At 31.7% G+C, this 26,309-nt stretch overlaps 1 protein-coding gene across 2 annotated transcripts in view; it reads right to left on the bottom strand.

The window, feature by feature from the left end:
- Positions 1 to 21,395, bottom strand: part of PDCD-5 (programmed cell death 5) — a 32,478-nt gene extending 11,083 nt beyond the window's left edge. The window contains exons 1-3 of one of the 2 annotated variants that reach the window (XM_076497207.1): positions 21,187 to 21,395; positions 7,848 to 7,962; positions 401 to 492 (exon numbers count right to left, since the gene is read on the bottom strand). In XM_076497207.1, coding sequence (XP_076353322.1) covers positions 401 to 492; positions 7,848 to 7,962; positions 21,187 to 21,258 — 279 coding nt within the window. In that variant the 5' untranslated portion in view covers positions 21,259 to 21,395. The remainder of the gene's footprint in view (positions 1 to 400; positions 493 to 7,847; positions 7,963 to 21,186) is intronic. The other variant, XM_076497216.1, reaches the window with a different exon arrangement.
- Between the last annotated feature and the right edge of the window lie 4,914 nt (positions 21,396 to 26,309).

Raw genomic sequence — 26,309 nt, 5'->3', positions numbered from 1 at the left:
AAAGTGCTTAGATATAACATAAAATACCTGAAATTAACTTGGACCACAAGGTGCACAGTTAGGCCAAGTAAATGCAAGGTTTATGTCAATTATGTGAAATTAAAGGAATAAATACAAAACTAGATATCAAGTGAACATATTAATATAAATTAGAAGTCAAGTGAATATAGAAAAATTTGGATTAAACACCAATTAAATGTCAAAGTTTACAAAAAGTTATGAATAAATATAGAAATTAGATATCAACCACACATGTGCAATTGGGAATGTATTTTGTTTGTTTATTAAATATCAATTACAAAAAAAAAGTGATAACTGCAACATAATTTATAAATTATAAATTTAGAAAGAAAACATTTTCAGATTTATCTTTTACATAAAATTATTCACAGTTGCCCACCTTTCCTTGAATCTGGCCTGTCCTTGCCATATTAATTAACATATCTTCTACCATCTTGCTTTTCTCAGGTTTAGCAGCAGCTAAAGTGCTCACTAGAGATGAAAATCAAAACATGACATATCTCGTCAGCAGAAAAAAACAACAACTTTTAGTATTTTAATAAACATTATTTAACTATTTCTAAAACATTCCAAAAAAAGGTGTGGGAGGTCATGTCTCAGCAACTAACAACTGCTATGCACTAAAGATTAGTAACTGAAAGTGTACCACTAACGAAACTAGTCCTTTCTTATTACCAATATTTATAATTTTAATTAACAAAGAAATTTTTCATATATTTCTTTATATTTTTACAAGATGTGTCGCCCCTAACATAAGGTTACTTTGCTTCACTGAACTTTAGCTATCGCAGTAACAGTGTACTTCTCAGATGAGAAAAAACTTGCTATACAACTTTTCTAGAAACAGAACACCTATACAAATTTGGGTTTGTGAGTTGATGGTAAAGATGAACAAAGCTTTGATGCATTGAGAAAATAACATTAATAAATGCAGGTAATAATAGTAGCACAAACATGAAGGTTAAGTGTAGGTTAAACACCATGCCTTTAATTATTATACATCTTATGCACTCACTGGTTGTACAGTTAAAATCTAGTACCCTCTAAAATATATTTCTAATTCATTTCTTTAATGATGATAAAACATTTCAATGAGAGTTAATGACAGTATTCAATAATTTAAAATAGTAGTTAAAATAAATTCTGAAAATAATTTTGTCACACACATATCTTAGGTTAAATAATTCTTTTCACATTACAAGGATACTTCCAGGTATGAGTAGAACATTACAATCACTTAACAATATCTTTTTAATGCTTTTAACATTCATAATGGTTGATTATAAACATTCTGATAACAATAAAACAGTCAACCAGTATAAAAACATCAATATTTTCTTTTTAAGTGCTTATGCAAATTAGTTTTAATTTTGAATGATATTGAAAGTTAAAATGTAAATTTTATAAAAAATATAATAACTGAACTCAAGATTTTAAGATTTAAATAAAATCTGAAAATGAAAATTTAATGAAAATCAAATAGACAAATTTTACTTTCCCAAAGTGAAACTGTTCTTGATCTACATTTTAATGATGAATACACAGAGCTTTTTATTTCACATAATCAACTGGCAGTTGGTATATTACACCTAATTTAAAAGTAGATGTACTCAACCAATAGCTGTTAGTTTTATTATTTCTGTATACAAGTCTATGATATATAACTGTTAAATATTACATTTTGAGTTGATAGCTTGGTTAAAATTAATTCAAATCAAGAAATAGTATATTTTAGTACTAAAATTATGAGCTTAGTTAGTTTTAAACAATTCCACTCATATTAATAAAAAGTAGTATAAATATTTTAACAAGGAAAAACAAAGATAGGTACAAAAAATAATAAACTAAGATTATGTCATTTAGTACTTAATATACTAATTTGTCAATATTTCCAGAGTACTTCAGCATAGAAGTCATCATATGACATCTCCAACAGATTTTTGTCTATAGGAGTACAGCAAGAACTAGAACATTGCTGTTGAAATAGTCACCAGATCTTTGGTAGTTATCTTGAAAACAGATGTAGATGTAAATAAAACATTACATGCAAACAAATAATAGTTAGTAAGAAAAATACATAAACTCACTTTAACCCAGAATATAAGCAATAATTCAAGATGAATATCACTGACATAGCTTGGCAATTAACTCAGTGTTCTTTATTACCTATGACTATTGACACCAATTAGTGACATGTAAAATAATCAATTCACAAAAGTTATGTTTATATTGATTAATGTCATGACAGTAATCAATTGACCAAAATTGGTATTTCTAATTATTCCAACCATAAGCATAATTGATGTATTAGCTTTATGATTTCTTATTATCATACAAGTATTTCGAAGTTGTTAATGACTCATAAAAGTAATAAACTAATCAAAACTAGTGTTCCAGATTATTTTGAATTTCAATTATACCAATTATACAAGTCTCATGTAAGTATAACTGAAGTTAAATGTAATAAATTAATAGGCTCAAGAATTAACCCATTACCCAAAATACATCAAATGCTCAGATTTAGTCACCGAGCTAGTTAACCTGATTGAAGTTAAATTATTTTTGTATTCTACCTGTATGAAGTTTAAAAATGGATGCTAAATGAAAAGCTACGAGACCTAAAATATTAGATATGACACTTCTTTATAAAAAAAAAGTGATGACTGCTGCTGTGTTTGTTCATTTTGCTATTATGCACAAAGTTTCACAAAGAACTATCTGTGCTTTGCCCACAACAGATATTGAAACCCACTTTCTAGCAGTACAAGTCAACAGAAATGCCACTGGGAGGCAACTGCTGCTATGAGACAGCATGAAATTGAAATTTTTTACAAGCATTTTGAACATAACACTAAAACAATTTAACAGCAGTTGAATCAAAGGGTATTAAAGTTTTGAGAAATCAAACCTCACTGAGATGTTTTAAAGTTTGAACTATGGATTTATTAATCAGAACATTACGTGAAAGGATTCAATGCATTTTTGTGATACACATAGTTTCAATTTATGTAGATTATAATTCAAACTGTAATATTATATATGAGGTAATTTTTAATTTAAAAGTAAATATTTAAAGAACACTTAAATACTAATTTTGGTGAGTCACATGGTACATTGAACATAAGTTAACCTGAAGATGACCTAAGAAGGAAAAGCATTGTTCTCTGCTTTATTAGTAAAAATGTTAATACCCATAACAGCCATCCTGAAATAATATTAACATGCTAGAATATAAAATAAGAACCACCAATTTTTTTATTTTAGTGGAATATGGCTTATGTACTGAATCAAACACAGGGGCCCTGTTCACCTCTTTCCATTTTTGGAAATGGTCCCTTATATACACATACTTCAATATATAACATTTGAATAACTAATTACAGGTTAGAATGTCCTCTAGTGATTTTACCAATCATTTTAATACGTGAAAAATTTACCATGTTCTTTCAAACCAAAATGTCAAGAAGGGAGGTTGCATCTTTAGTCTGCTGTGTGTTTCATATTTTTTAAACCTAAATGTATCTTAGTTACTAAGCTTAATAATTTGTAGTGGAATTCTGAGGTATCAGCATAGATATTTATGATTTTTTTGGATATTCAACTGTACATATAAAACCTAAAAAAAATTTGTTTGATATCCTCCACATGCAAAATTTTAAAAGGCTTAGCACCCTATGTCCAACAGTAACTAAGTTAAAAGGTTGTAGCAAGAAGAGATAATTGTTTGCTTTATTTCTTGATTTATTGTCCTATTATTTTAAGAAAACTAAATTTAATTATTTATTTCTAAATAGTATTAATCTATATACATACATAATGTATAATATGTAATGGATTTATCATTGTACATTTTCTTTAGCACCTATGCTTGTTTCTGTCCAGTTTTCTTTTTTGCATGGGACTGTGTATTGCACAAGTCCCACCTGTTCTCCAAACTTGTAGAGAATCCTTGAAAGAGAAAACCAACAATATTTGTTTACAAAAACATGCTAAATGATTGTTGAAAATTCTAGAACTTGCATGATTGGTGTATAAAAATCGACATGCCGAGAGACAAATACTATTATTATTGGACAGCTACGGTCAATGTGTTTTAGGCCTATGAAGTTGTAGTTGTGATTAACGTCAACTGATCACAAAACTACAGAATTGGATCAGGAACATTTATAGATTTTGTACATCACAAACCGTTCAACTTCAGTAAATAACTTCGGAAGTTAGTATCTCTATGATGACATTAAATTTCTTCATTGGTAAGAAGTGAACTTGTAAGCAGTGTGAGGCCAATCTAGTCCAGCTAGCTAAAATCAGGTGTAACAGTATCAACTCAGAATTAATTTGCTTATCATGGACCTGGATCTTTGATAAAATATTCAGTTCTGAACCAGATGTAAAACTGAATTGTTTGTAAGTTTGTGAACTCTTGTATATAAATCATCATTTGTAATAACTCAGTAATAATCATTATTATAAATTGTATTGTTTTTATGTTTGTATATTAAAAATATATTTGTGCTAAAAAAGGAAATTATGTGCATCAATCTTATTTGACAAATAACAAAAATTTGATACTTCCACCTTGAACGTTCACATAAGTAACAACAGTGGAATTTCTGGGGTGGATCATGGTCAATCAACTTGCAAAAAGAGGTAAGAAATGGGAAAATACACGAACAGAGAAAAGTTCTAAAATGTCAAAATGTAATAAATGCTTCTCTACAGCCCACATGCTCAATTTCATATAGTCATTTCAAGATGCTCACCCTCAGACCAAAATAAAGGCATTTGTAAAGATATGGAGATGTGGCTAAGGGGAAGAAAGGGTATTCTCACTGTGGTGTTGGCATGCTTATACAACCAAGTCAAATCCACGAGAAGAAAAGAAGAGAAGCACACACTCCAGGTCAACAGACCCCAAGTAAGGTGCCACTGGCAATATGATGTCATCTGAAATGGGAAGATATGTGGCCTGAATGAATGAGTAGTTTATGGAAAGCTAGTGTTTTAAAAAGTAAAAACAACTGTGTATAGGTTGTGAAAGAGAAACAAACCTAGAACACAAAACATGCCATTATTTATAAAAGAAGTGGAGACCAAATACAGGGTGAGACTGAGAAGACTTGGAAGGCTTGATAAGTTTGCCCAGTTGAGCAGTTTCCTGCAGAAGAACACAGGTGTGAGAAGAATCAAACCAAACACTTAATAATGGAACCATAGCCCCAATCAGAAAAAAAGGGAGGCAAATGTCCCACACCTCAAATACAGACATACAGAGAACATGTAATGCCAAAAGAAAGAACACAGAACAGGAAGAATTAATCCAGACAGCAAAATAAATAAAATGTCTGGACGACAAAAAGGTACCTAAAATATTGAGCTTAGTCATGTACATTTTGAATGCAAAGAATTACCAAAGAGAGAAAAAAACTGATTGGAATATGATAAATGTTTAACCAGATGCAAGTCTAGTTTTTTCACAAAAAAAAAAGAGAGTAATAACCAAGTGTAGAGATAAATATCCTCATAATGATATTCTTTGCCTAAAAAAAACAGAAAGAGAAAAGGAAAAGTGAATAGGTGAATAGATGAGAACCTGAAGAACCCATTGAAGCAAAACAGACAGGGCTTTACAGGGTAATCACAGATGAGGCGAGCAATAACTCTGATATCAGGAAGCTGTAATGAAAAGTAATATGCAGATTCAGCAGACCTAGGAATAGGGAATGTTGAGGTTGATAAACATAGGAACCCATGGTAATTATTGAAGAAGGATTTCAGGCCACCTCATCTTGTATCTCCAGTGATTCACAAACATTCCAAGATCTCAGATCAGAGAAATGAAGCTAAAGAAATGCCACATAGATAAGCATGAAGGAAGTGTACATTAGCTGTGACAGTGTCTTGCCACAAAGGCAGAGGAACCAAGTAAAAGAGAGAGAGAGAGAGAGAACAGAAGAAGTATTGGCCAATGACGAGAAAGAAGAGAAAAAAATCCTCTACAGAAAAATTTTCATGAGTATGATGAAGTGCTTCAAGAATAAGGTGATGCAACAAGAGCTAATGCAGGTAAAGAGAAAAAGGCATGAAAAGTGAGCACAAAAAAGTAAAATAAAAGTTAATGAATCCACAGACAGCTACAACAGATACAGGTCCTGAATTAGGGATGAAGTATAAGTTACTGTCATTAGGAAATTCATAATGGTTATGCATAGAAAAAAGTTTTAGTTAGAACAAAAATTAATAAACTTGAACAAAATTTAAGTTTCATATATTATACCAAATATCAAATAAAATATGACTAACTTTTAAAAAACACATCCATTTTAGATAATGTCAAGGAAAAGAATAAAGTTACTTCAAGTGTTAGTGCTAAGAAACTGACTACTTGTGTTCTTATTCTCTTAAATAATTATTCACTTTAATTATATTATAGAACTTTGAACTGATGGAAGGCTTTACTCATATGATGATGTCATAAAGCACTAGCACAGTTAACAATAACACGTTTTTTTTATGACAGTTAATTTAAGGGTAGTGGCATGCAAGTGTCATAGGCAGATGCACAAAGAATCAAGCTATTTTGTGTGAAGTGGTGAGGTATCTTTTTGGAATTTATCAAGATAAGATAGTTTTAATTAAAATTCATTGAAAACTAAATCTAAATGATATTGGTAGCTGAATGGTAACTCATTCTTGAATCTGTAAAATGGCTCTTTTTTTCCATATTATAAACTATTCTCTTATCCATGTACTGTCTCGTTAGCAATTATTTCGAATTCTGAGAGACTGAATTCTACAACTAGATGTTTCTTGAGATTTCTATTACATTTTTATACAAAAAATTGTTTGAATGTTTTAATTCTAATTAACTAATTGATATTTACGTCATTAAAACTCTATAGACTTATTCAACAATACATGTATTATGCTTACTTTTACAATATATTAAGCCTTTTTAGTCAGTAAGTAATGCAATATATACAGTTGTGGATTTAAGGTTGTGTGGACCCTACATTCCATGTAAATTTTATATGGAATAAAATTATCAATGGGCCCCAATTAAGACCACAGACCCTGGGGCTAAGCCCCTTCTAGCCCCTGCCAAAATATGCCATTGAATATGCTTAAGAAAAGAAAGCACTGATGCATTCTTCCTGCCAATATGATGTACTGAAACAGCAAAAAAAACAAACAAACAAAAAACTTATGCTCTTTCAGCACACTTTCTAGCTTAACTGACTCGAGACTTTAATGGCTTTGGTGACACATTAGAAATGTACTGTAGTTTTCTTTTATATGTATAATATATATATTATACCTCATGACATTTTATCAAAGTGTCTTTCCATCAAGCTTTCTTAGAATGAATAATTTACATTTTACAAAAGGATCTATTTTATGTCATCAGTTTGATTTATAACTAAAAATACTGTTAACAGCAAGAGCAGACTACTTATGAAACAATGGATTATAATGTTTAGAAACAAAAACAAAAGTATATCTAATTACCTATATTCATTACCAGGCTGATTTCTAGTTTTATTTTACATAAATAGCTCATTCAGAGTAGAAATTAATATTAGTTATATGTTACTACTCAATAATGTGGGCTCTTTCATAGAAAAAATATACAATATTAAACATTAAATCAGTAATAGTATTAATTATACTTTAGAATTACTTCAAAGGTATTTTAATGAAAATGTTATCCCATTTTTATAAAATTTTCATAAAATTGTGAAATAAATCCCTATCAGATTCTAATCAATTGTTTATCTTGTATTTTAGTTCTAACATATACACGTTAAAGTTCTAAAAAGACTTACATCTTGCACGTGCTTCTTGAGTAAGCACCTGGGAGAGAATATAATTTCGCATTTCTTCCTCTTTTGCTTTCTGTTCTTGTTCTTGGTTAGCATTTCTCTCATTTTTTCCACCTTGCTACTCAGAGTAGAATAAAAAATAAGATCTCATTTTAACAGCAACCATATGTTCACATATGTATAATAATAATAATAATAATAATAATAATAAACTACTTTCAGTAGAAGGGGTTAAAAGTTTACATATTCCTCAACTAGAAATATATTTGCAAATGATATGTCCTTAAGAAGAAAGCTATTTTCTTCTTGAAGTCATGAAGTCATGCTACCAACCTTGTAAAAATTCTCACCTGCATTTGTATTTCTGCATGATGACGTGCAGTCAGATGATGGAGACAGTGTAAGACAAGTACCAGCTTGAAGAACCTCCTCAATTAGTCATTGGGGAGCTAAAAAAAAGACTGTCAGAAGACAAATCTGGAGACAAAAAGGTATCATCTATCCATACAAAAGGAAGAGTTAAAGGTCCAAATGAGTTGGAGAATCCACCTAGGAAGTTCAGAAGGAGAACAGACTAATAGGTGAGAGGGCTCAAGAAACAAATACAATGTTGGAAGTACCTACAGAAAGAAGTACAGAAGGGATAGAAATGAACTGCCCTGACTGGACATAAGAGTCTGTTCTGAGGTGAAGGCCCATAAATAAGGAAGATGAAGAGAAATAGGAGAAAATGGAGAATCACCTTCCTGGGTATCTGAAGTCTTTGTAAGAAGAAAACTATTAGGGTAAAGAAAAATGTACAAGTGATGAAAATGAATTTAAACACAGTCAATAGGGCAGAAGTCAAGATAAAGGAAGGAACTTGTAAGAAGGTAAAGAAAAGAAAGGCAAGAGAGAGAGAGAGAGAGTAGCACAGGGTTAAAAAAGAATTGATAGTGAGGGCATGAAGTGTAACAATAGGGATGGGAAATAAAGTTATCTGTGTGGAAAATCTGGTTCTACAGGCATTGGACCAGACAATCCCTACACACACAAATAGGGTGTCACACATTGGAATAGAAAAATGATGTGGGAGGTGTGCAAGGAGGAATGTAGGCTAGTCCTGGCTGGGAGTATGCACAGCTAGTTCTGATTGGTGAGGAACAAGAGACCAGAATAAGAGCAGTTTGATGATGTGGTGAGGCAACTATAGTAGCGAGTACCCAGTTGGGAATGAACCTTTCAGAAACCTTTGGGTGAAGAGACCATTTTATGGATGGAAAGTGGTTCCATCATGAGATATAGTCCACAGCAATATTCAAAGTGTCTGCAGCATGGAGGGCAACCAATACATCCAAGTGCAACAGACCCAAAAGAGAAGATGTCTGGAGACACATTTTTCTGGAATAGGTGTCCCATTATGGTTTATGTGAGACACTACTGTGAAATTATTGAAGTAGAACATAAAATCCACCAGAAGGGGAAGAAATGGAAGCATGCCCACTGGAGTACAAGTATTACTAGGATTCTGATGTATAGACAACTCTCTTCAGAAATCCTAAGACATGAGTGAGAGAATCATATGGGAATGCTTCTCTCTCACCGAATAATAAGTGGGCAAGATCCTCTAGAAAATTGGGTAGAAAAAAGGTCCCGCAAGAACAGGATATCCCTGGAGTGGTTTTGTCTCATATGACCTAATGGAGGGGATGTATTTGAGCATGGCCAAGTGGAATGAGAGGTTTCAGAAAAACCACAGTCCCTAAAGAGATAACCTGATGTACAGATGGATAAAGTGGAGCAGACTTAAGTGACTTAAGTAATATAGAGGGGTCAAGGTAGGAAGGAGTTGGAAATGTGGACAAGCCATACAAAGCAAGCAGCTCTATGAAGCAGAAGTGAAGTTTAATCTCTCAATTTTCCTGGAAAAAGGAAAAGGTGAGCCTGTTGACCATGTAGATGTGGATCTATACTTCCAGCCCATGATGACGATGTGCAAAAGCATGCATAATGTGATTGAAAACATAGAACTAGAGCTATTCTGAAAGAAAAATCAGAATTTATACACAGCCCTGAAGTAAGAATGTGAAACAGAATCTCTAGGAACACAGAAAAAAGTATCCAACTCGTATGTCTTGATCATCCATAAATTTGGTATAAAAACTATAGAAAAAAAAAAGTAATTCTTCTTCCTAATGAGGAATGACTGAAATGTGAGTGAGGGTGTATAGGTAAATGAATGAACACCAGTCCCTAGTTTTGTTTGGGGCATACAATGAAGAGGTGAGAGTTATAACCCAAAAGAAGGTTGGGAACTCACTCCAGGCACTAGAAGTTGGCTGGAACTGAAAAGGAATGAAAGGCTACAATTGGGAGGAAGAGGGAATAATGTGGATATCTATGAATATGAATGTGTCCAACTAGAATGGCCCTTTGACAGATCAGGTCCAACAGGACCTGAACTAACTGTATGGTCACTTACTGAGATGACAGGAGAGTCTTCAGATGGAAGAGTAAGAAGAGGTGGAAGGCAGGGAAGCTGTAAATGAACAAGAAAGAGGGGGCTATATGAGATTGTGGGACAGAGATGGAGGACTGAGACTGGGACAAACTCAAAAATATGTGGGAAAGAGAACACTGATAGTGGGCTGCTTCAGCACTTAATTCCAGAGAATCAATGACACTACCAAGGAGTTCTTCATGAAGTAGGGGGCAAAACAAAGGTCATGGAAGGAACAAAGTGGTAAACAGCCACGAGAAAACAGGGTATCTTTACTCAAAGGTCTCAAAAATAAGAAATCAAGTGAAAAGTGAGAGTGCAGTGGAAGTCACAGGTACCATGGTAAAGAAAAAGGAACACTGGAATAACCCTTCATGAAATATAGAGGAAAGGCAATAAAGAATAGTAGTAAAAAAATACAGAGTTAGGAAATTTGGATACTGGACACTGAAACAACCAACAAAAATTGTATCTCCTACGACTACAAATTAGACCCCAAGGGGTGATAGTCTAGAAAAAAGAAAGGGAAGAAAAACTTTAGTGATTAGGAAAAAAATAAGGCATGGAGGATGTAGCATAATATTACATGCACCAATCTGTTCTAGAAAGAATGAAACATGAATGTAAATATCAGGGGAGGATGGGAATACAACCTACAAATCATGAATTGAAAGGTTTAGTGAAAGAGAACACAGAGAATTATAAATAAAGGGGCAAGTAAAGAGAATGGTAGATACTTGAGTAATGAGTTATTAAAAAACCTTTAAATGATTAGGCTTATTTTTCAGAAGAAATAGAGGTATCCAAGACATGAGGTAGAAAAAAAACCCTTCATTTCATCCACCTCAAATTCAGATTCAGAATTATGTTGGAGTAATGTGGCTGGGATGAAAGAAGAAAGGCCTGGTAGTTAGATGGACCCTATGACATCAGATGATGACTATCATGATTTCAACAAGCAATGAACTTCCCAAACTGTTGGTAGATGAAAGTAATATTCATACTCACTTCAGCAGAATAGGAATTCATTTTAAACTGTGAATTTGTATTGAAAGGTTAAGACACAAAGTTTTTGAAGCATTATACTTAAACATGTCTGAGTAAAAATAAACATGTGTACAACTGTGACAAGGAAAAGAATGAAGAGCATTTGCATGTGTATGTAAATGGAGTCTTGGTACAAGAATGTTTGTCACAGTCCTATTAGTGGAGAATTTTGCAGCATGATACATCTTGAAGCAAAGCAAATTCACTTGCTTTGCATGAAATTATAGGTGAGTTTTCAAAAGCCTGGAGGCATGGAATTATTTTAAGCAGATTAGTGTGACTCAAGGTGAAAATAGTTTTCTATAAATAGAGACAAGTGATTGTATTGAAAATTAGAATGTTGTGCTTTACATGCCCCAAAATTTTACTTATTCACCTCAGTATGATTAAATATTTCTATTTCTATTCTACATCAAAATCTAAGGTCAACTATCTGAAAGGTCTGCTTAGAAACATAAAACATAGCATTGTTAGCAAACACTTCAAGTTCTGCATTTGGTTCTAGGAGAATTGGTTGATTTTTTCCTCACTTCCAAAAAAAACATTTTAAGAGGGGTATATAATGAAGCTCTAACTGTTCATTTTTTGATATTGCTAATAAATTGAAAATAAGTTTATACCCATCAAGCCACTGGAGTAACTTCTCAATATGCTACACACAGATAATAACTTGTAATCCAGAAACAGCAAACAATGAGGGGACACAAGCATCTACAGCACTTGCAGTAATATCTAGACAAGTTCATTGCTTTCAATAGGTGAATTACAACATGTTAGTTCAATTGCACTGCATGATTGGAAAGGCTTATATTATAAAATATGTTGCTTATAAAAAAACAGAATGATGTCTGAAAACTATCTATAAATCTGTGTAATGGAAAAATTAATCTATTTTCAATTTCATATTTCCATGAAATTTAAAACTTGTGAAATTCATGTTTCAATTTAAAACAATTAAAGATAATTTCCACAAATATTAAGTAAATTACAGCATACAGAATGTCTATATCTGTGTTTTGATAGATATTTTAGCTCTACATTTTTAAGTTTTCACCTCAGACCTCAATGAATCAACTATCTAACTTTTTGCTAGAAGCTTCTCTGACATTTTTAATACATAATATGTCAAGTCTCATATTACTGCATTAAATATCCCACTCTCCATTGTTTCATTCATTTTTCTCTATTCAGACATTCTTCTTTCACAAAAATTTTTCAAAGCCTTTTTCTACAAAAAAGTAACATTTTTTTTTGTTTTCACTGCTTGATACATAGCTTTTTAAAAATGTAATCACTGTCCTTTTTTTTTGTTCAAAAACAGTGGTTCCAAATTTATATGTGGAAATAAATTATTTTAATTTATATATTTATTAAAAGTGTTTTCTCAGCCCAAACGAGCCGTCTTTGCATATACATTTTCTCAACAAGTGGGTTTCTCGTCATCACTGATTAGTGGTTCCAAATCTTTTTCACTGACAACATCCTAACCCCTTATATTGGTTTGTGCAACATCCCTGCTGACATGTGCAATATTTTACGTATTTTTATGCTCTTAATATTTGTATGGTGAAATTCTTGCAACATCCCTAGTAACTTCTCATGAAACAAGCTAGAAAATTGCTGTTTCAAAGAATTAACAGGTTAATAACAATGAAATATTCAAAATCAAATAACTAATTTTTTTTATATGAATTTAAATTTGCTTTTGTACTTGTGGAAATGAACTAATTGGCTACTTGGGTTCTTATTCTATTAATCAATTATTTGATATGACACTAATCAATATTTAATAGATGCTCTAAGGTAATGGAGCAATTACATCAAACAAATCAGCTACTCAACTCCAGTACATACTAGAAGAAACTAAAAACACACATGCATGCTGAGAAATCAATAAGTCTACATAACCTAAAGCTTACTGTACTAGTCATTTAAGTAGCATGTAATTACAACCTGACTTGTTTTCTTTTTTAAGTGCTCTTTTCTACTTAAGAGGTAATTGTAATTAGCCATCTGTTCATAGACTCAGTCAAGCTGATTGACACAGCATCTGTGAAGTTATAAATAATAAGGTTTACAATAATTTTGAGTTTAATATGAATATCTCTAGCAAGCCTTTAGTAAACATGACAACTAAACAAAAAAAAAAAAAAATCAATTTTGCTATAATGGATTTTTATGAAAGATTTATCCGAAAATTTCTGAAGTGTTTACATAAGTCACTCTGAGTAAGGGTTGATTTTCATGCCAAGAATAAAAATATTTCTCATTTTACAATTTTCATGTTTCATTTGGATAGCCTATAGAATCTCCTGAGTGAATATCAAGTTATTTTCTCTACTCTTAACTGTAGGATAATCACCACTGTACAATGAAATTAAATATTAAAAATATGAAATACAATTAATATTTTTTCTGCATTGACTGCAGTATTGATCAGAAAGTTTCAAGTTACTTATTTGAACAGTTGAAACTTTTCATACCTTCATCCTTTTATGATTTTATTGCTCGGCTAAGCCATGCCTCAACAAATCCCTGGTGCCAGCCTGACATGGCACCTTGTATTTTCTATCATTTTATTTGGCCACAGGTTTGTGCTAAATAGAACTTGGATCTGGAACAGTTGTGGACTCTTGGAAGTTTGTAATTATTTCTGTATTCTTTGATTCTGAAATTGAACTCTGTTTCTATGATTTTAATGGCATGTTCAGCACTTTATGTTTTTTAAAAATGAAGTTGCACAACATTTTACTAATTTCACAAAATTTTGTTTTTCTTCTTTCTTCTTTCAATCAGTGCATGTGTTTAAACTCAGACAGGACCAAAGGCAGTTAGTTCAGGAAATACTGTCAAGTGGTTGTTGATATCATGATTGCTAGCATGCACTCACTGTTGTAAAAGTAAATAAATATAGTTCCCACTACCTGGTACAAACTGAAGTTAGATTAGTCACACCATATGGTCTTTGCTTATCATTATACAGTGTTGTAGTGATGAGTAGATGAGACCTATTCTGAAACAACCTGCTTGGCCTATCAGTATCATGATGATCATTTTTATTTTATTTTAATTCACTGCAAAAATTCACCAAGTTATTTAGTCTATTACTTTAATAATTGCACATATTGAAGTTATAAAATAAATTTTAAGAATAAACTATTTTTAGTGTAAAACTTTATTTCTCCACCATAACTGCACAACCAAATTACAATACATTCCATAACTTTTCTTCATCAGACCTGGGCTTAGCTGAAAAGTTTCAAATTTTTGCATTACACTTACTTTTGTTGAAATCAATATAACAATAAATGAAACATATACATAAATTACTGTTCTATTACTTGTTGCATATCTCAGCTCACTTGTTCTTGAGCAAATATTTTTGACATTTTTCTATAGGCCTTACTGAGTCTTACAAATTTGAGCATCCAGAAAATAGTGAATATAACTTTCAAATATGCACCTTAGGACATAAAAGAAAATACAAGTCACAAGAACAGAACATTACAAAATTAATTTACCCAGCTTGCTAAATAAGCTTTAAATATATTAAAAAGTAAACTAGATATTCAGAGTAGCACCACAAAGCTAATGGAATGAGAAATATTTAAGTGAATAATCTAGGTGGGAAAATTAAGATCATAAGAAAGATTCACATAGAAGACAATTTGTTGTTCTTATTAGCTATAAACATGGCCACCAGCATTATAATGTTCATTAGCAAACACTCTTGAAAGTCAGAGACAGAAGGGGTGGGGGCTTCTGTGACGGATTTGACAAGTTTTAAACATCAAAAAAGATTTTTCTGATACACATCTAATATGTTTTAGAAAGCACCTTGAAAGTTAATGACATACCTGGAGCTTCTGTCATATACTGGATAAATTTTCTGATATATCAGCAAACAGAAATGCTATTACACTAGGTCTGTATTTATGGCCTTGCAATTATTTGTAGCCTGTGTTGATACCACTTAGAAAGTGTAGAATGCAATGTTTAGTTAAACAAACTAAAATAAGAGAAATGAGAGTGATATATAAAAATTTAAGCTATAAACTCATTCTGATGCATATTTTATTGACATATTAATGATACAGTTGTTTAACCAAATTTTGGATATGATTCTTAATACATAAAGAAATTAATCATAATTTCAATTTATTTTATGTAGCACTGATTGATGCTAAATAGTGATTGATTATGCCAGTAAAATACCCAGATCTATCTTGAAATAATCATCCTTATTAGTGACACTGCATTGTGTTAGGATATGATGAGCAGCACTAGATGCATTTCAATGTTTGATTGGACTGTATTATTTTATAAGGGAAGACAACCATTAGGTAATAGTTCTTACACATTATTTTACACAAGGACATCCAGTATTGTAAATAAATGATCATTTGTTATTTTCCAGACTAAAAAATTGCTTTAAATGCATATCTGATTTAAATTTATTAACTCAGCATAAATGAAAAATTACCTTCTTGAAATATTATGACTATTGTTCTGTATTTACATTAAACAATACAACAAATTGTTTAGTATTTCATAACATACATCAATAAAGAATAACAGCAGGCCTTCGGTTCATCTGCAACACCTTATCCACTATATTAAACTAAAGACTAAAAACTAAAAGCACATTTTCATCATTCAAATAGTTAATGAGCTTTTCCTTGAATAAACTGTATCTACCTCATCTGAAGACAAACTGTTCCTAAACCCCAGTTAGAAAGATAAGGTTGTTGTAGCTGAAGGTGACACCTACCCCACTAAATTTATATTTGTGTTTCCTTGTCTTACTATTTTCACTATTAAATACAGACACAAAAAAAAACAAAAAACATTAACAAATCAATTCCTTTAAGAATCTTAAATATCTAAACCAAGTTCTCTCTAATCCTTCATTTCAAAATGAACGTTCAGAGATCTTAACCTCTTCTAGTATGAAAACCTTTCTATCCATTATCATCCTATTACCATTCCTCTGAACCATTTCCAATAATTAAATGTCCTTTCTAAGGTAAGGAGCTTAAAACTGAAAACAGAACTCAAAATGTGGCTTAACCAATGACAATGCACTAAGGCATTCAGAAAATATAATCTCAATGATATTCATGTTTAAGTAAGATAAGTAGTTTACACTTAAATTTCTTAAGTGTTATACTAAGTGAAGTTTTGAAAGTGAACATCTACTTTGCTTGATATATTCTCAAACTATCTGCAAGCTATCATTGCCACATTTGTAGCCTGTATACTTTATGCAAGCATTAATTTACAAATATAAAAATCATAGCTGTAATTATTTGTTAACTTATATGCCATTGTAGTTACATTATACATACATTTTAATAAATTCAAATGTAAACTTCTAGAAGTGCAAAAAATGTTTTGATGTTAACTTTTGATTTTTGAGAAATGAGTTACAAGAGTATGTTAAAAGCCAATAAACTCACTAGGTGACAAATTTCATAATCTACATGAAAAATCAAGCAATCATTTAAAAAAAAAGCATGATTTGAATACCAAATCCAAAGCACAAATAACTGACAGTTAAATAAATCTTGACACATATTTAGCTAATCTAATTCATTAAAATCCCTGTATTACCAATTTTACGTGAGAAACATAGCCGTGCCTATGATCTTTCTCTCAACATAATACTCCTGTAACATCAGGATAACTAGCTACAAGCTTATATATGACTTTTTGACCAGACCAAAGCATAGCATGTTCCAGTGGTTGAAAATTACAATACCTTTACTACTGGTCTTCCTTTCAGTCTTAAATAATCAAGCTACAATGAACCTGGGACTGATTTGGTATGCAGAATGTTTGTCAACAAATATTGTGATAAAAACAAATAATTGAAATAATCTACATTATTGAGTAAAAATGTCTCCCTTATTGTAATATGATCACCAATTGTCTTTTCAGCCTTTACTGATACTTGAAAAAAAAGAGCCAAAATAAATCTACCTCTAGAATAAAGCAGGTGTTTAACTTTACTCTCAGAGGTTATTACAAATAAACTGTGGTATCCAGTGAAGGTGAAAAGCCTTACCAAAGAAAAGTCACTATGCCCGAGTAAAATATGAATCCAATTTAACCTAGCAGAAACTACATTCAATAAATATGCTTCAAAATAGTAATTTTGTAAACAAACATTAAAAGTAGATGTAACAGTATGATTAGTCAAAAGATACATAACTACAACATTTTAGAACAACCCATAGTAATCATAACATAACAGTACTGCTAGCCACATTTTCCACCACTTCTACAATTCTGATAAAACCAGATTTACTGGACTAAACCTGTGAAAACCCTATTGGTTACCCTAAATACAAAACTTATAACTTTCCATAAGAAAATGCATTCATATTGATAGAGTCAGTTTTATATTGTCACAGAAGTTTTAATAGCTTTACATAAGCCCAGAAAGAACCTTTTCAGCATATAAAAAAAACAACTTTTCTTCAAAATATATCAATACCAGATCAGTGTTTACGGAAGTGAATCAATACTATTAGAACACAACAATTTTAAAGTGAAATATCCCTACATCAACACTTGACATGAAAAATTACTATGATCACCACCTTAACAAGTTTAAAATAAGGAACACTTATTGTTGGTGTTTGAAAGTTATCAGCATTTGCATTAAGTTGGAAACCCTACACAAAATAACAAATGAAAATTCCATATCTGTATGAAATAAATGCTATATTTTAGTACTTATCAAGAAAACAGTTCATAAAATACTAACAGGTGGCAACCTTAATTATAAATTTATAATACTTCAAACATACTGTGATATCACAACTTTGAAAAAAATGTTTGTGGCTTAACTTGCATTACTTTAAAAACTGGATTATACTGTCTGTAACACTATGTCAAATGTATGGGAGTTTTATATATTTTAAGCCTTCTTGAATACATGTAAGACCTAGTAGAACATCTGCAATTTAGACCTATCAAATTTAAACCTCTATGGGTTAGCCTCTATTTTACTAAGCAGTCTTTCCATTGTATATATTTTATGCAATAAACATGACTATAGTCATTTTGACTAATATAGGGTCACTAGCATGGAATCCTGAGAGGTCCAAATGACACAAAAACCTTGTCCTCTGCATTGGCAAGCCTCACCTAAAGGATGACCAACTGAAATACCAACTTCATTAACTATGTTTAAATGCATGACAAATTTTAAATTACACACATAAAATATTAAAATAACACCTAAATAAAGATTTTAGTGAACCACATGGTATGTTGAATGTAGCATTGTTTAAAATTAGATTTTTGTGATGTCAAAATACTAAGTTTATAGTTTTATACATACTGGAAACTGAAACTACTAATATTAACATGGTATAATATTTTGCTGAGATGTGGCTCATGCACTGCAAACACAGTGGCCTCTTTCCATTTTTGTAAAGTCCCTTATATATACCTACCTCAATACATGACATGTATATAACTAACTGACAGCTTAGAATGTCTCCTAGTGGTTTTTTCAGTCATTTTAATCTGTGAAAAGGCTACCATGTTCTTTCGAACAAAGATTTCAAGAAGGTAGATTGTGTCTTCATTCTTCTTGAAGTTTCATATTCTTGAAAATCTTAATTCATCTTAGTTACTAAACTGCATAAATTATGGTGGGATTCTTTGGTATCTGTGTAGTAAACTTGTGATTTTTTTTGTTATTCAACTTTGTATGTGTGTGTGTGTGTGTGTGTGTGTGTGTGTGTGTGTGTGTGTGTGTGTGTGTATAAACCTAAAAAAAATGTTGATATCCTCTATTTTATAAATCAACTCTATATGAATGTGTTATGTATAATATACTCATAAATTGTCAGTAAGTTCTATTGGTACGTGCAGCCAAATCATAACAGTTAGCCTAGTTTTGCAAATATCTGATCCACAAAAACTGTTTGCAAAATTCTAACCTGTTAGAAGCAGCTAAGAAATAATATTTATAAATTTTATGATAATATGTATAGTAAGATGCTAGAAAGGTTCAATTTATTGAAAGTTATTTTGTTATACCAGTGTCGCCAAAATGTCAAGTTTATTTCAATAAAACAAGTTATTTCTAGTTTCTCAGCAGCATTATCATTGTAGAAAATAAGTAATTTCAGTGTGTTTTTTGACATAAAAAATTATAAAACTACAATAGAAAGTGTTATTGGATCTAACTATTGGAATACAGAAAGCAAAAACAATATTGTTCTCATTGAATGGTGAGTGAGGCTTTGTTAAGAACACAGCATGCATTTATATTTACTTCATTTATCAATGTGATGTAGAATTTATAGGCAAATAACTAGAATATCTGGTCTAACTAATTAAGTTATAAGAAGAGGCATAATATTTAGGGATTTTCTTTTTAAACATGTTTTTGTTTTTGAATTTTGTGCAAAGCTACATGAGAGCTATCTGTGCTTCTTAAACTTTGAAGAAATAAGTTTTTTTATGAGGTGAATGAAACCATTTGAAATACCAAATTGAATATTAAGATTATGAGATTTAAACTTGAAACTTAGAAACAAATATTTTCTATAGCAAAATTGTTTTTCAAAATTTGAGTTAGTCATAATCTTATGGAATGTTTTGACTGATAATGATGAAAAGTGAGTGGCTTTCAATCACCTTGTTCTTATGTTTCAATAATGAATGTTTGGCTGCTTCAATGAGAAATTGTTTGTGGGTGTGCGATACAAATGACATCATGTAGAGTCATTTTCTTAAGCAAAAAAATCTGGTTGGAAAAATTATAGTAAAATTCCTTCTGTGTTTTTCAAACATTCAAAACTTATTATGACTAGATATGTTAGAGTACCTCCTAAAATACAGGATGGTGTAGGGCAGATTATAATACTTCTATCCAACAGTACTGGTTGTTTTATTAATTAACATTGTAAAACTATACTGTCATTGGTATGTTAGAACTACAGCTAATCAAGTATCTGGTGTTTACTATGGAAATTACAATTCCTTTCAATATTATTTAATTTCTACTTATCAAGTGTGATAAAAATTTCAAGGAATTTAATATTAATAGCTAGAAATATTAGTAAAGCATTAAAAAATATATATTTGTTATTATTTTTGCCAGTATACAGGGTGACCCATAAGTTCCTACCCATCCATATATCTTAAGCATCCAGTGTATCTGTGTGCTGTCCCTCATTCTCGCTGCATAATATTATGTGATGCCATGTTCTGCAAGACATTTTCAAGTGTAAGTGGGCTTAAATCGCCCATATTTCTCTGACAAAAAAGAAAAAAAAATTTATAAAACATGCGTAATTGAATATAACATGATAACATAAGGATGGGTAGGAACTTATGGGCCATCCTGTATATATATATATATTTCTGTTTTATTCTACTAATTACTAATATTATGAAATTGGACACTAATAGTAACAGGGTAACTGGTAAAACTTGCACCGTAACTTACATTTACACTACAATTAAGACACTAGAATTATATTATTGTCGGTGTTCAACTTACACTGTTACAAGTTTTTTCATGTTCACTCAGTGACAGTTTAGTAGTTACTCTTTACAATGAATTGTGAATTTAAAGTCCTTTTTTTTATTACTAATAGTAATATTAATAAGTCTTAATATTACAAAACCCAACTTGGTGTTATACAATTTACTGTATTACTATTAATGATACCAAAGAAGTAATAACACTAATAATAGTAATACTAATGTATGTCAGTCAACCGTGAGTTAACATTTGTAATAATAAACTAAGTTAAAGAACAGAAGTAATATCATATTATTACTTACAGTTACACCATACTGCTCTTGAAGTTCTGCCATTCTTCGGGTTCTAAGCGCTTTTAGTTCATCGTCTTCCATTATAATATCCTATAAGTATTAATTCTAATTCGTTGAAACTTTATAACTTGTTATTTTTGGACAACAATTCAAACCAATATCACACTCGTTGTTGCTGAACAAATATGCCCACAGATGTCTCTTTGCAAGTTTCGAGGCGAATGAGATATAATCACAAAATTATAATAACAAAACGGGAAATAAAATAAGACTAAATGAATATCATATGCTAATTTTATGAAAAATAGGACTACGACAAAACCAAAAGATTTACAATATTACTACAGAATTTCGAAATAAATAATAGTTTCTTCTAACACCATTGGATAAATGCTAAGCTTAATGGCTTAAAACTGTAAAAAATTAATGTTCGAGACTCACTGTAAATACAGAGCAGTTAACTTAAAGTGTAGCTTTGCACTAAAAACTACTTTTCTGATGATTATATAAGTTTATGTAATTGACATAGGAAATACAAAATGCACATTTAAAATAATATTTGGTTACCTGTTGTTGGCCTAAGTAAGAAGACAAAATAATGTTAAGCAACTAAAGAGATTCATAATTATCATAGTATAATAGATTTCACTCATTATATAATTCACAAAAAACATTATTCTATTTTTTAGTATTATAGTATAATTTAGTATTATTGAAGTTTATAATTCGGAAGAATAAACCACATAGTTTGTCAACGACATGTGCGCCGGAGCAGGTCCGACAGTAGCCGCACCAACATTTTGTCACAGTAACTCCTAGGTAAATAGATAGACTTACACGAATTAGTATAAAAATGCATAATTAGTTACATGTGTAATATACAAGTGTGCATGCTTGTGCTTGTTCATAGCTGTGGTGGATGTAAGTGCCCGTGAGAACCAATTTGTTGTGAATCATAATGAAGTGCTGATAATTGATTAATACTTTCAACGAACTACAGTAATATCAGCACAAAGTACAATTTCAGAGCACCTGTTTTCAAGATTTTCCTGGGCTAGAATGCCTCCAAGTATCCTTAAAAATCGGCTCGGCATGGCCAGGTGGTTAAGGTATTCGACTCGTAATTCGAGGGTGGCGAATTAACTCACCCAAGTCACTTGAGAGAATTTGAGATGATTGTTAAACTGCCTATAGTAGTAGATGAACACTTCACAGTTCTTACTGCCAGATCTGATCTCATCAAAGCAAAGTGTAAATACTGTGATATGATTACTTCTTTTTCAGGGAAAACCACTTCTAAACTGCTGACATATCTGAAGGCAAGCCTTTTCGTTAATGTGAACTACATTCTATAAAAAAGTTATATCATATGTCACATCTGATAACACATCCAACACGATCAAGGCTTTCAGCTTTCCTAGCTTTGAAACAAAAACACCCTAGTGTGAAAATGGTGATAGCTCATCTACAAATAGTGACTCAGAAGACGGACTTTAGGATGAATTGAAATCAACAAAAATTTTATCCGAACTTCTTTCTGGACAAGACCTCTACCTTTCCCAATGCTACAATTTGTGGTCATGGTTGGCATGACAAAAGCTGGACCACTGCTAACAATAATTCCAAAAGCCCATATGTCCTACATTCAAAAATCAATTCAAGCAACTGAGCTACTTGAGGGAGAGGCCAGAGTTCAGTCAGTGATGCCAGCATGATGGTACTCAGAAATTATGATGATTAAGTCTTTATTGAATATTCACCAGAACATTGTTACCTGCATTTACGTAGTCCCATTTTTTATGGGCTGATGACGGAGATTGACACCTTCAGTCTAGATACAATTCGAATATTGTATCTGCAATGAAAAGATTGTTAATGCCTGGCTGATTAATTATGAGAAACGAAGTATTTTCTGATTTCCTGCGGTATTGAATCCCAGATTTAAACTTGACTGGTGTTTAATTAGACTTATGGTCAAGGGAGTCAATAGATTGTTTCTATAGTAAGAAGTCAAGAAAATTTCTTCAACAATAATCCAACATTCATGGAACCAAAAGAAGTCCCCTCCTATAAAAGAAGTTTCTACCTCTCCCTGCAGAGGAAGTAAGTTCTTTAGTTGTTTTGCTGCCTCCAAGAAACCCTCCACCTCATTTTCAGAGTATGCAGAGATAAACCCCTACTTGATGGCCCTTGCATTCCTGGAGAAAGCAGCTCTTTAGATTAGTGGAAGGTCCAGAAAAACTTTCCTACCCTATCTATATTAGTGTTCCAGCAACTTTATCCCTGTTGAGCATTTTATTTCGCCTCAGTAATAAAACATTTGAGAGACTGGTGTTCATAAAGAACAGTTAACAGTTATAATATCTATGAATCTCCTTTCAAAATATATTTTTGTTCTAAAAGGTTGTTATTGTATTTTGAAAAATAAAAGTAATGAAATATTATTATTTGTTCAAATTTTCTTTGTTTCAATTTCTGAAAAGGTTGTTTCATAAAGTAAAAGTATTGAAATCTTATCCTATGCTGTGTTTATCAATATTGCATATTACCCGACAAAGTATTCATAAATATTCTCGTATATTTGTACCATTATACAAGTACTTAGCATTTTTCCTGTTTTCATGTTAATATTTGTAGTTAAAAAATGAAGTATTCGTACTTGTATTCAATTATTGATCATCACTATTCGCTAAATCCCTGTCTGTTATTACTTTAATTTTAAAATTAATTAGAATGTAGACGTGAAGTTTTTAAAAGTTGTGATATTCTGCAAAAGTGTGTTTTTTCATATAGCAAAGCCACAAAGGGCTATCTGCTCAGCCCACCGAGGGGAATCGAATCCCTGATTTTAGCGTTGTAAATCCGGAGACATACCGCTGTACTAGCGGGGGACTCAGCAAAAGTACCAACCTCACAGCTAGTACCAAGAAAACCGTTGAATTTCCAACTAGAAGACACAATTTAGGCAAGGTAGAAGCCATCTTAAACTAAGACAATTACATTTTTAAAATAGAGTGGTCGGCCTATGGAAAGGGTTGCCTTCGGATGTTGTGGAGGCAGTAAATTTGAGTGTGTTTAAAAGAAAGTTTAATACATATATGAATGAGAGGGGCAGACTTAGTTTTAGTTTGGTTTAAGAGGACGAGACAGCCGAGATGGTCCAATAGGTCTCTTGTCTGTAATGTTTATGTTAAATGTATTATATGAATGACATTATGTTTAACCATATTACCATGTTATTGCTTTGGTGAAATTTGTATGTGTCGTAGCCAAAAAGAGCTACAAATTTCACGTTTTACTGTCTCACGCAGGACAAAAGATCTTTCAGAGGACATCAAAGAAACTTTGAAAGAGAGATTGAACTCACAGACATTACACAGCATCTGTCTGATTTAAACTTAAAACTACAAGGGAAAAGTCAACTTGTGAATAAGTTGTTTGAGCATATTTGTGCTTTTGAGAAGAAATTGGAACTTTTCCAGGTTCAGTTGAGAAGAGCCATATTGACCCATTTTACATGTCTTGCAACCAGGAAACTGGAATTTCCTAATCTGGATTGCACCAAATATGGAACCAGTGTACAAAAGCTGCGTGATGAGTTTGCAAACAGATTTCCAGATTTCAGACAAACTGAAATTAGATTGAAATTGTTCGCTCAACCTTTTGATTTGGCAGTGGAAGACAGTCCTGATGATTGCCAAATGGAACTCATTGAACTGCAGGCTGACATGGACACTAAAAGGAAATTCTCTGAAAACAGTTTGCTAGACTTTACAAACTCTGTGTACGTGAAAAGTTTCCCAATTTGTCCCGTCATGCACAAAGAATTGCCTCCTTTTTTGGTAGCACCTACTGCTGTGAGCAATGGCAACCACTTCTGTCAAAGCTGATATTACAGAATGCTAGTTTATTCAGACTCATTCGGGTAGGTTTTTCAAGTTTTTGTGCAGTTTCCCTGAATGTAATTATGCTACCCTTGTTAGCTGGATAGCAAAATAACGTAAATACATATTAATCTTTCTCCTTAAGCGAAAAAGCGACGTAGGCGAAAATTAAAAGCTTTTATCACCTTGGCCCTGTAAACTTTGTACGGCTTGTATGGGTAATGAAATAAACTGTATTATAAACGTGCAATGTTTTTTAAAGATTATGTCAATGCCAGGTACAAGTAGTTTCTATAGCCAAGAGTATGGAACAAAAAGGGACACATGACAGGAGATTGCTTAACAGCTTGGTAAACGTATATTGGTATCATGGAGTGTTGGTTTAGAGTAGTGCTATTTGGTTCAGTTAAAGTGGTTAAAGTATTTTGTGTATGTATAGGTATAATATGGTCTTTATAGTTGCAATAGTGTTAAATATGGGAGGGTTTTTTATTATTATTTTCCCGGTGAATCTATTCTCCAATTTCCTTCGGTTTCTCAGGTGTAGAACTCTGGACAGTTATAGTACTAATTTATAGATGACTTTGGTATTGAAAATTCAATATAAACTTTATTTAGTAATGATTTTTGTTTAGGAACGGATTTTTGAGTTTCTTTAAAGTTAACAGGAATTTTATGTTTAATAACAGTTTTTCTCCAGGTGTTTATTATTTCGTATGTAATTTCAGAGATAAATGGTAAAGTGCAGTGTCATGTTGTATTGTTTGGTGTATTAGTGTCAATTGTGTTTGCCAGTTGAGTTTGAGGCATTTTTTCTGGTAGTTGGAAATTTTTTGACAATAGCTGATGGAAATATTGTGTGAAGGACATTAAAATATTCTTGAGTTGCTCATACAGCATAGAAAACAACATAAAACTAGTACACATTTAAGGAATGAACTCCTAGGAGACTACCAGCTTTATTCTTCTCATTTCTGATGACAGCTGTGGTTAATTTAGATTGATCCCTTATCCACATATTCTTAAGAAATGAGCATGGCTTAGACTTTTTAAGCATAAAACAAGATTTCTGATGAGTATATTAGAAAGAAAGCAATTACAGCATTTGTAAGTCGGATTGTGGCTATGCATGGAGATGTACAATTCTTTTCACAGAAAACTTGCAAATGAATTATAAAGAATATAAGAAACATTAATATCATCTAGCTATTAATAAGTTAATAGCAAATACAATAGGATACTACCCAA

Source organism: Tachypleus tridentatus, chromosome 1 (genome assembly GCF_004210375.1).
Source record: "Tachypleus tridentatus isolate NWPU-2018 chromosome 1, ASM421037v1, whole genome shotgun sequence".
Lineage (NCBI taxonomy): Eukaryota > Metazoa > Arthropoda > Merostomata > Xiphosura > Limulidae > Tachypleus > Tachypleus tridentatus.
Note: the sequence above shows the minus strand (reverse complement) of the source record. Positions and strands in the feature narration are given on the sequence as shown.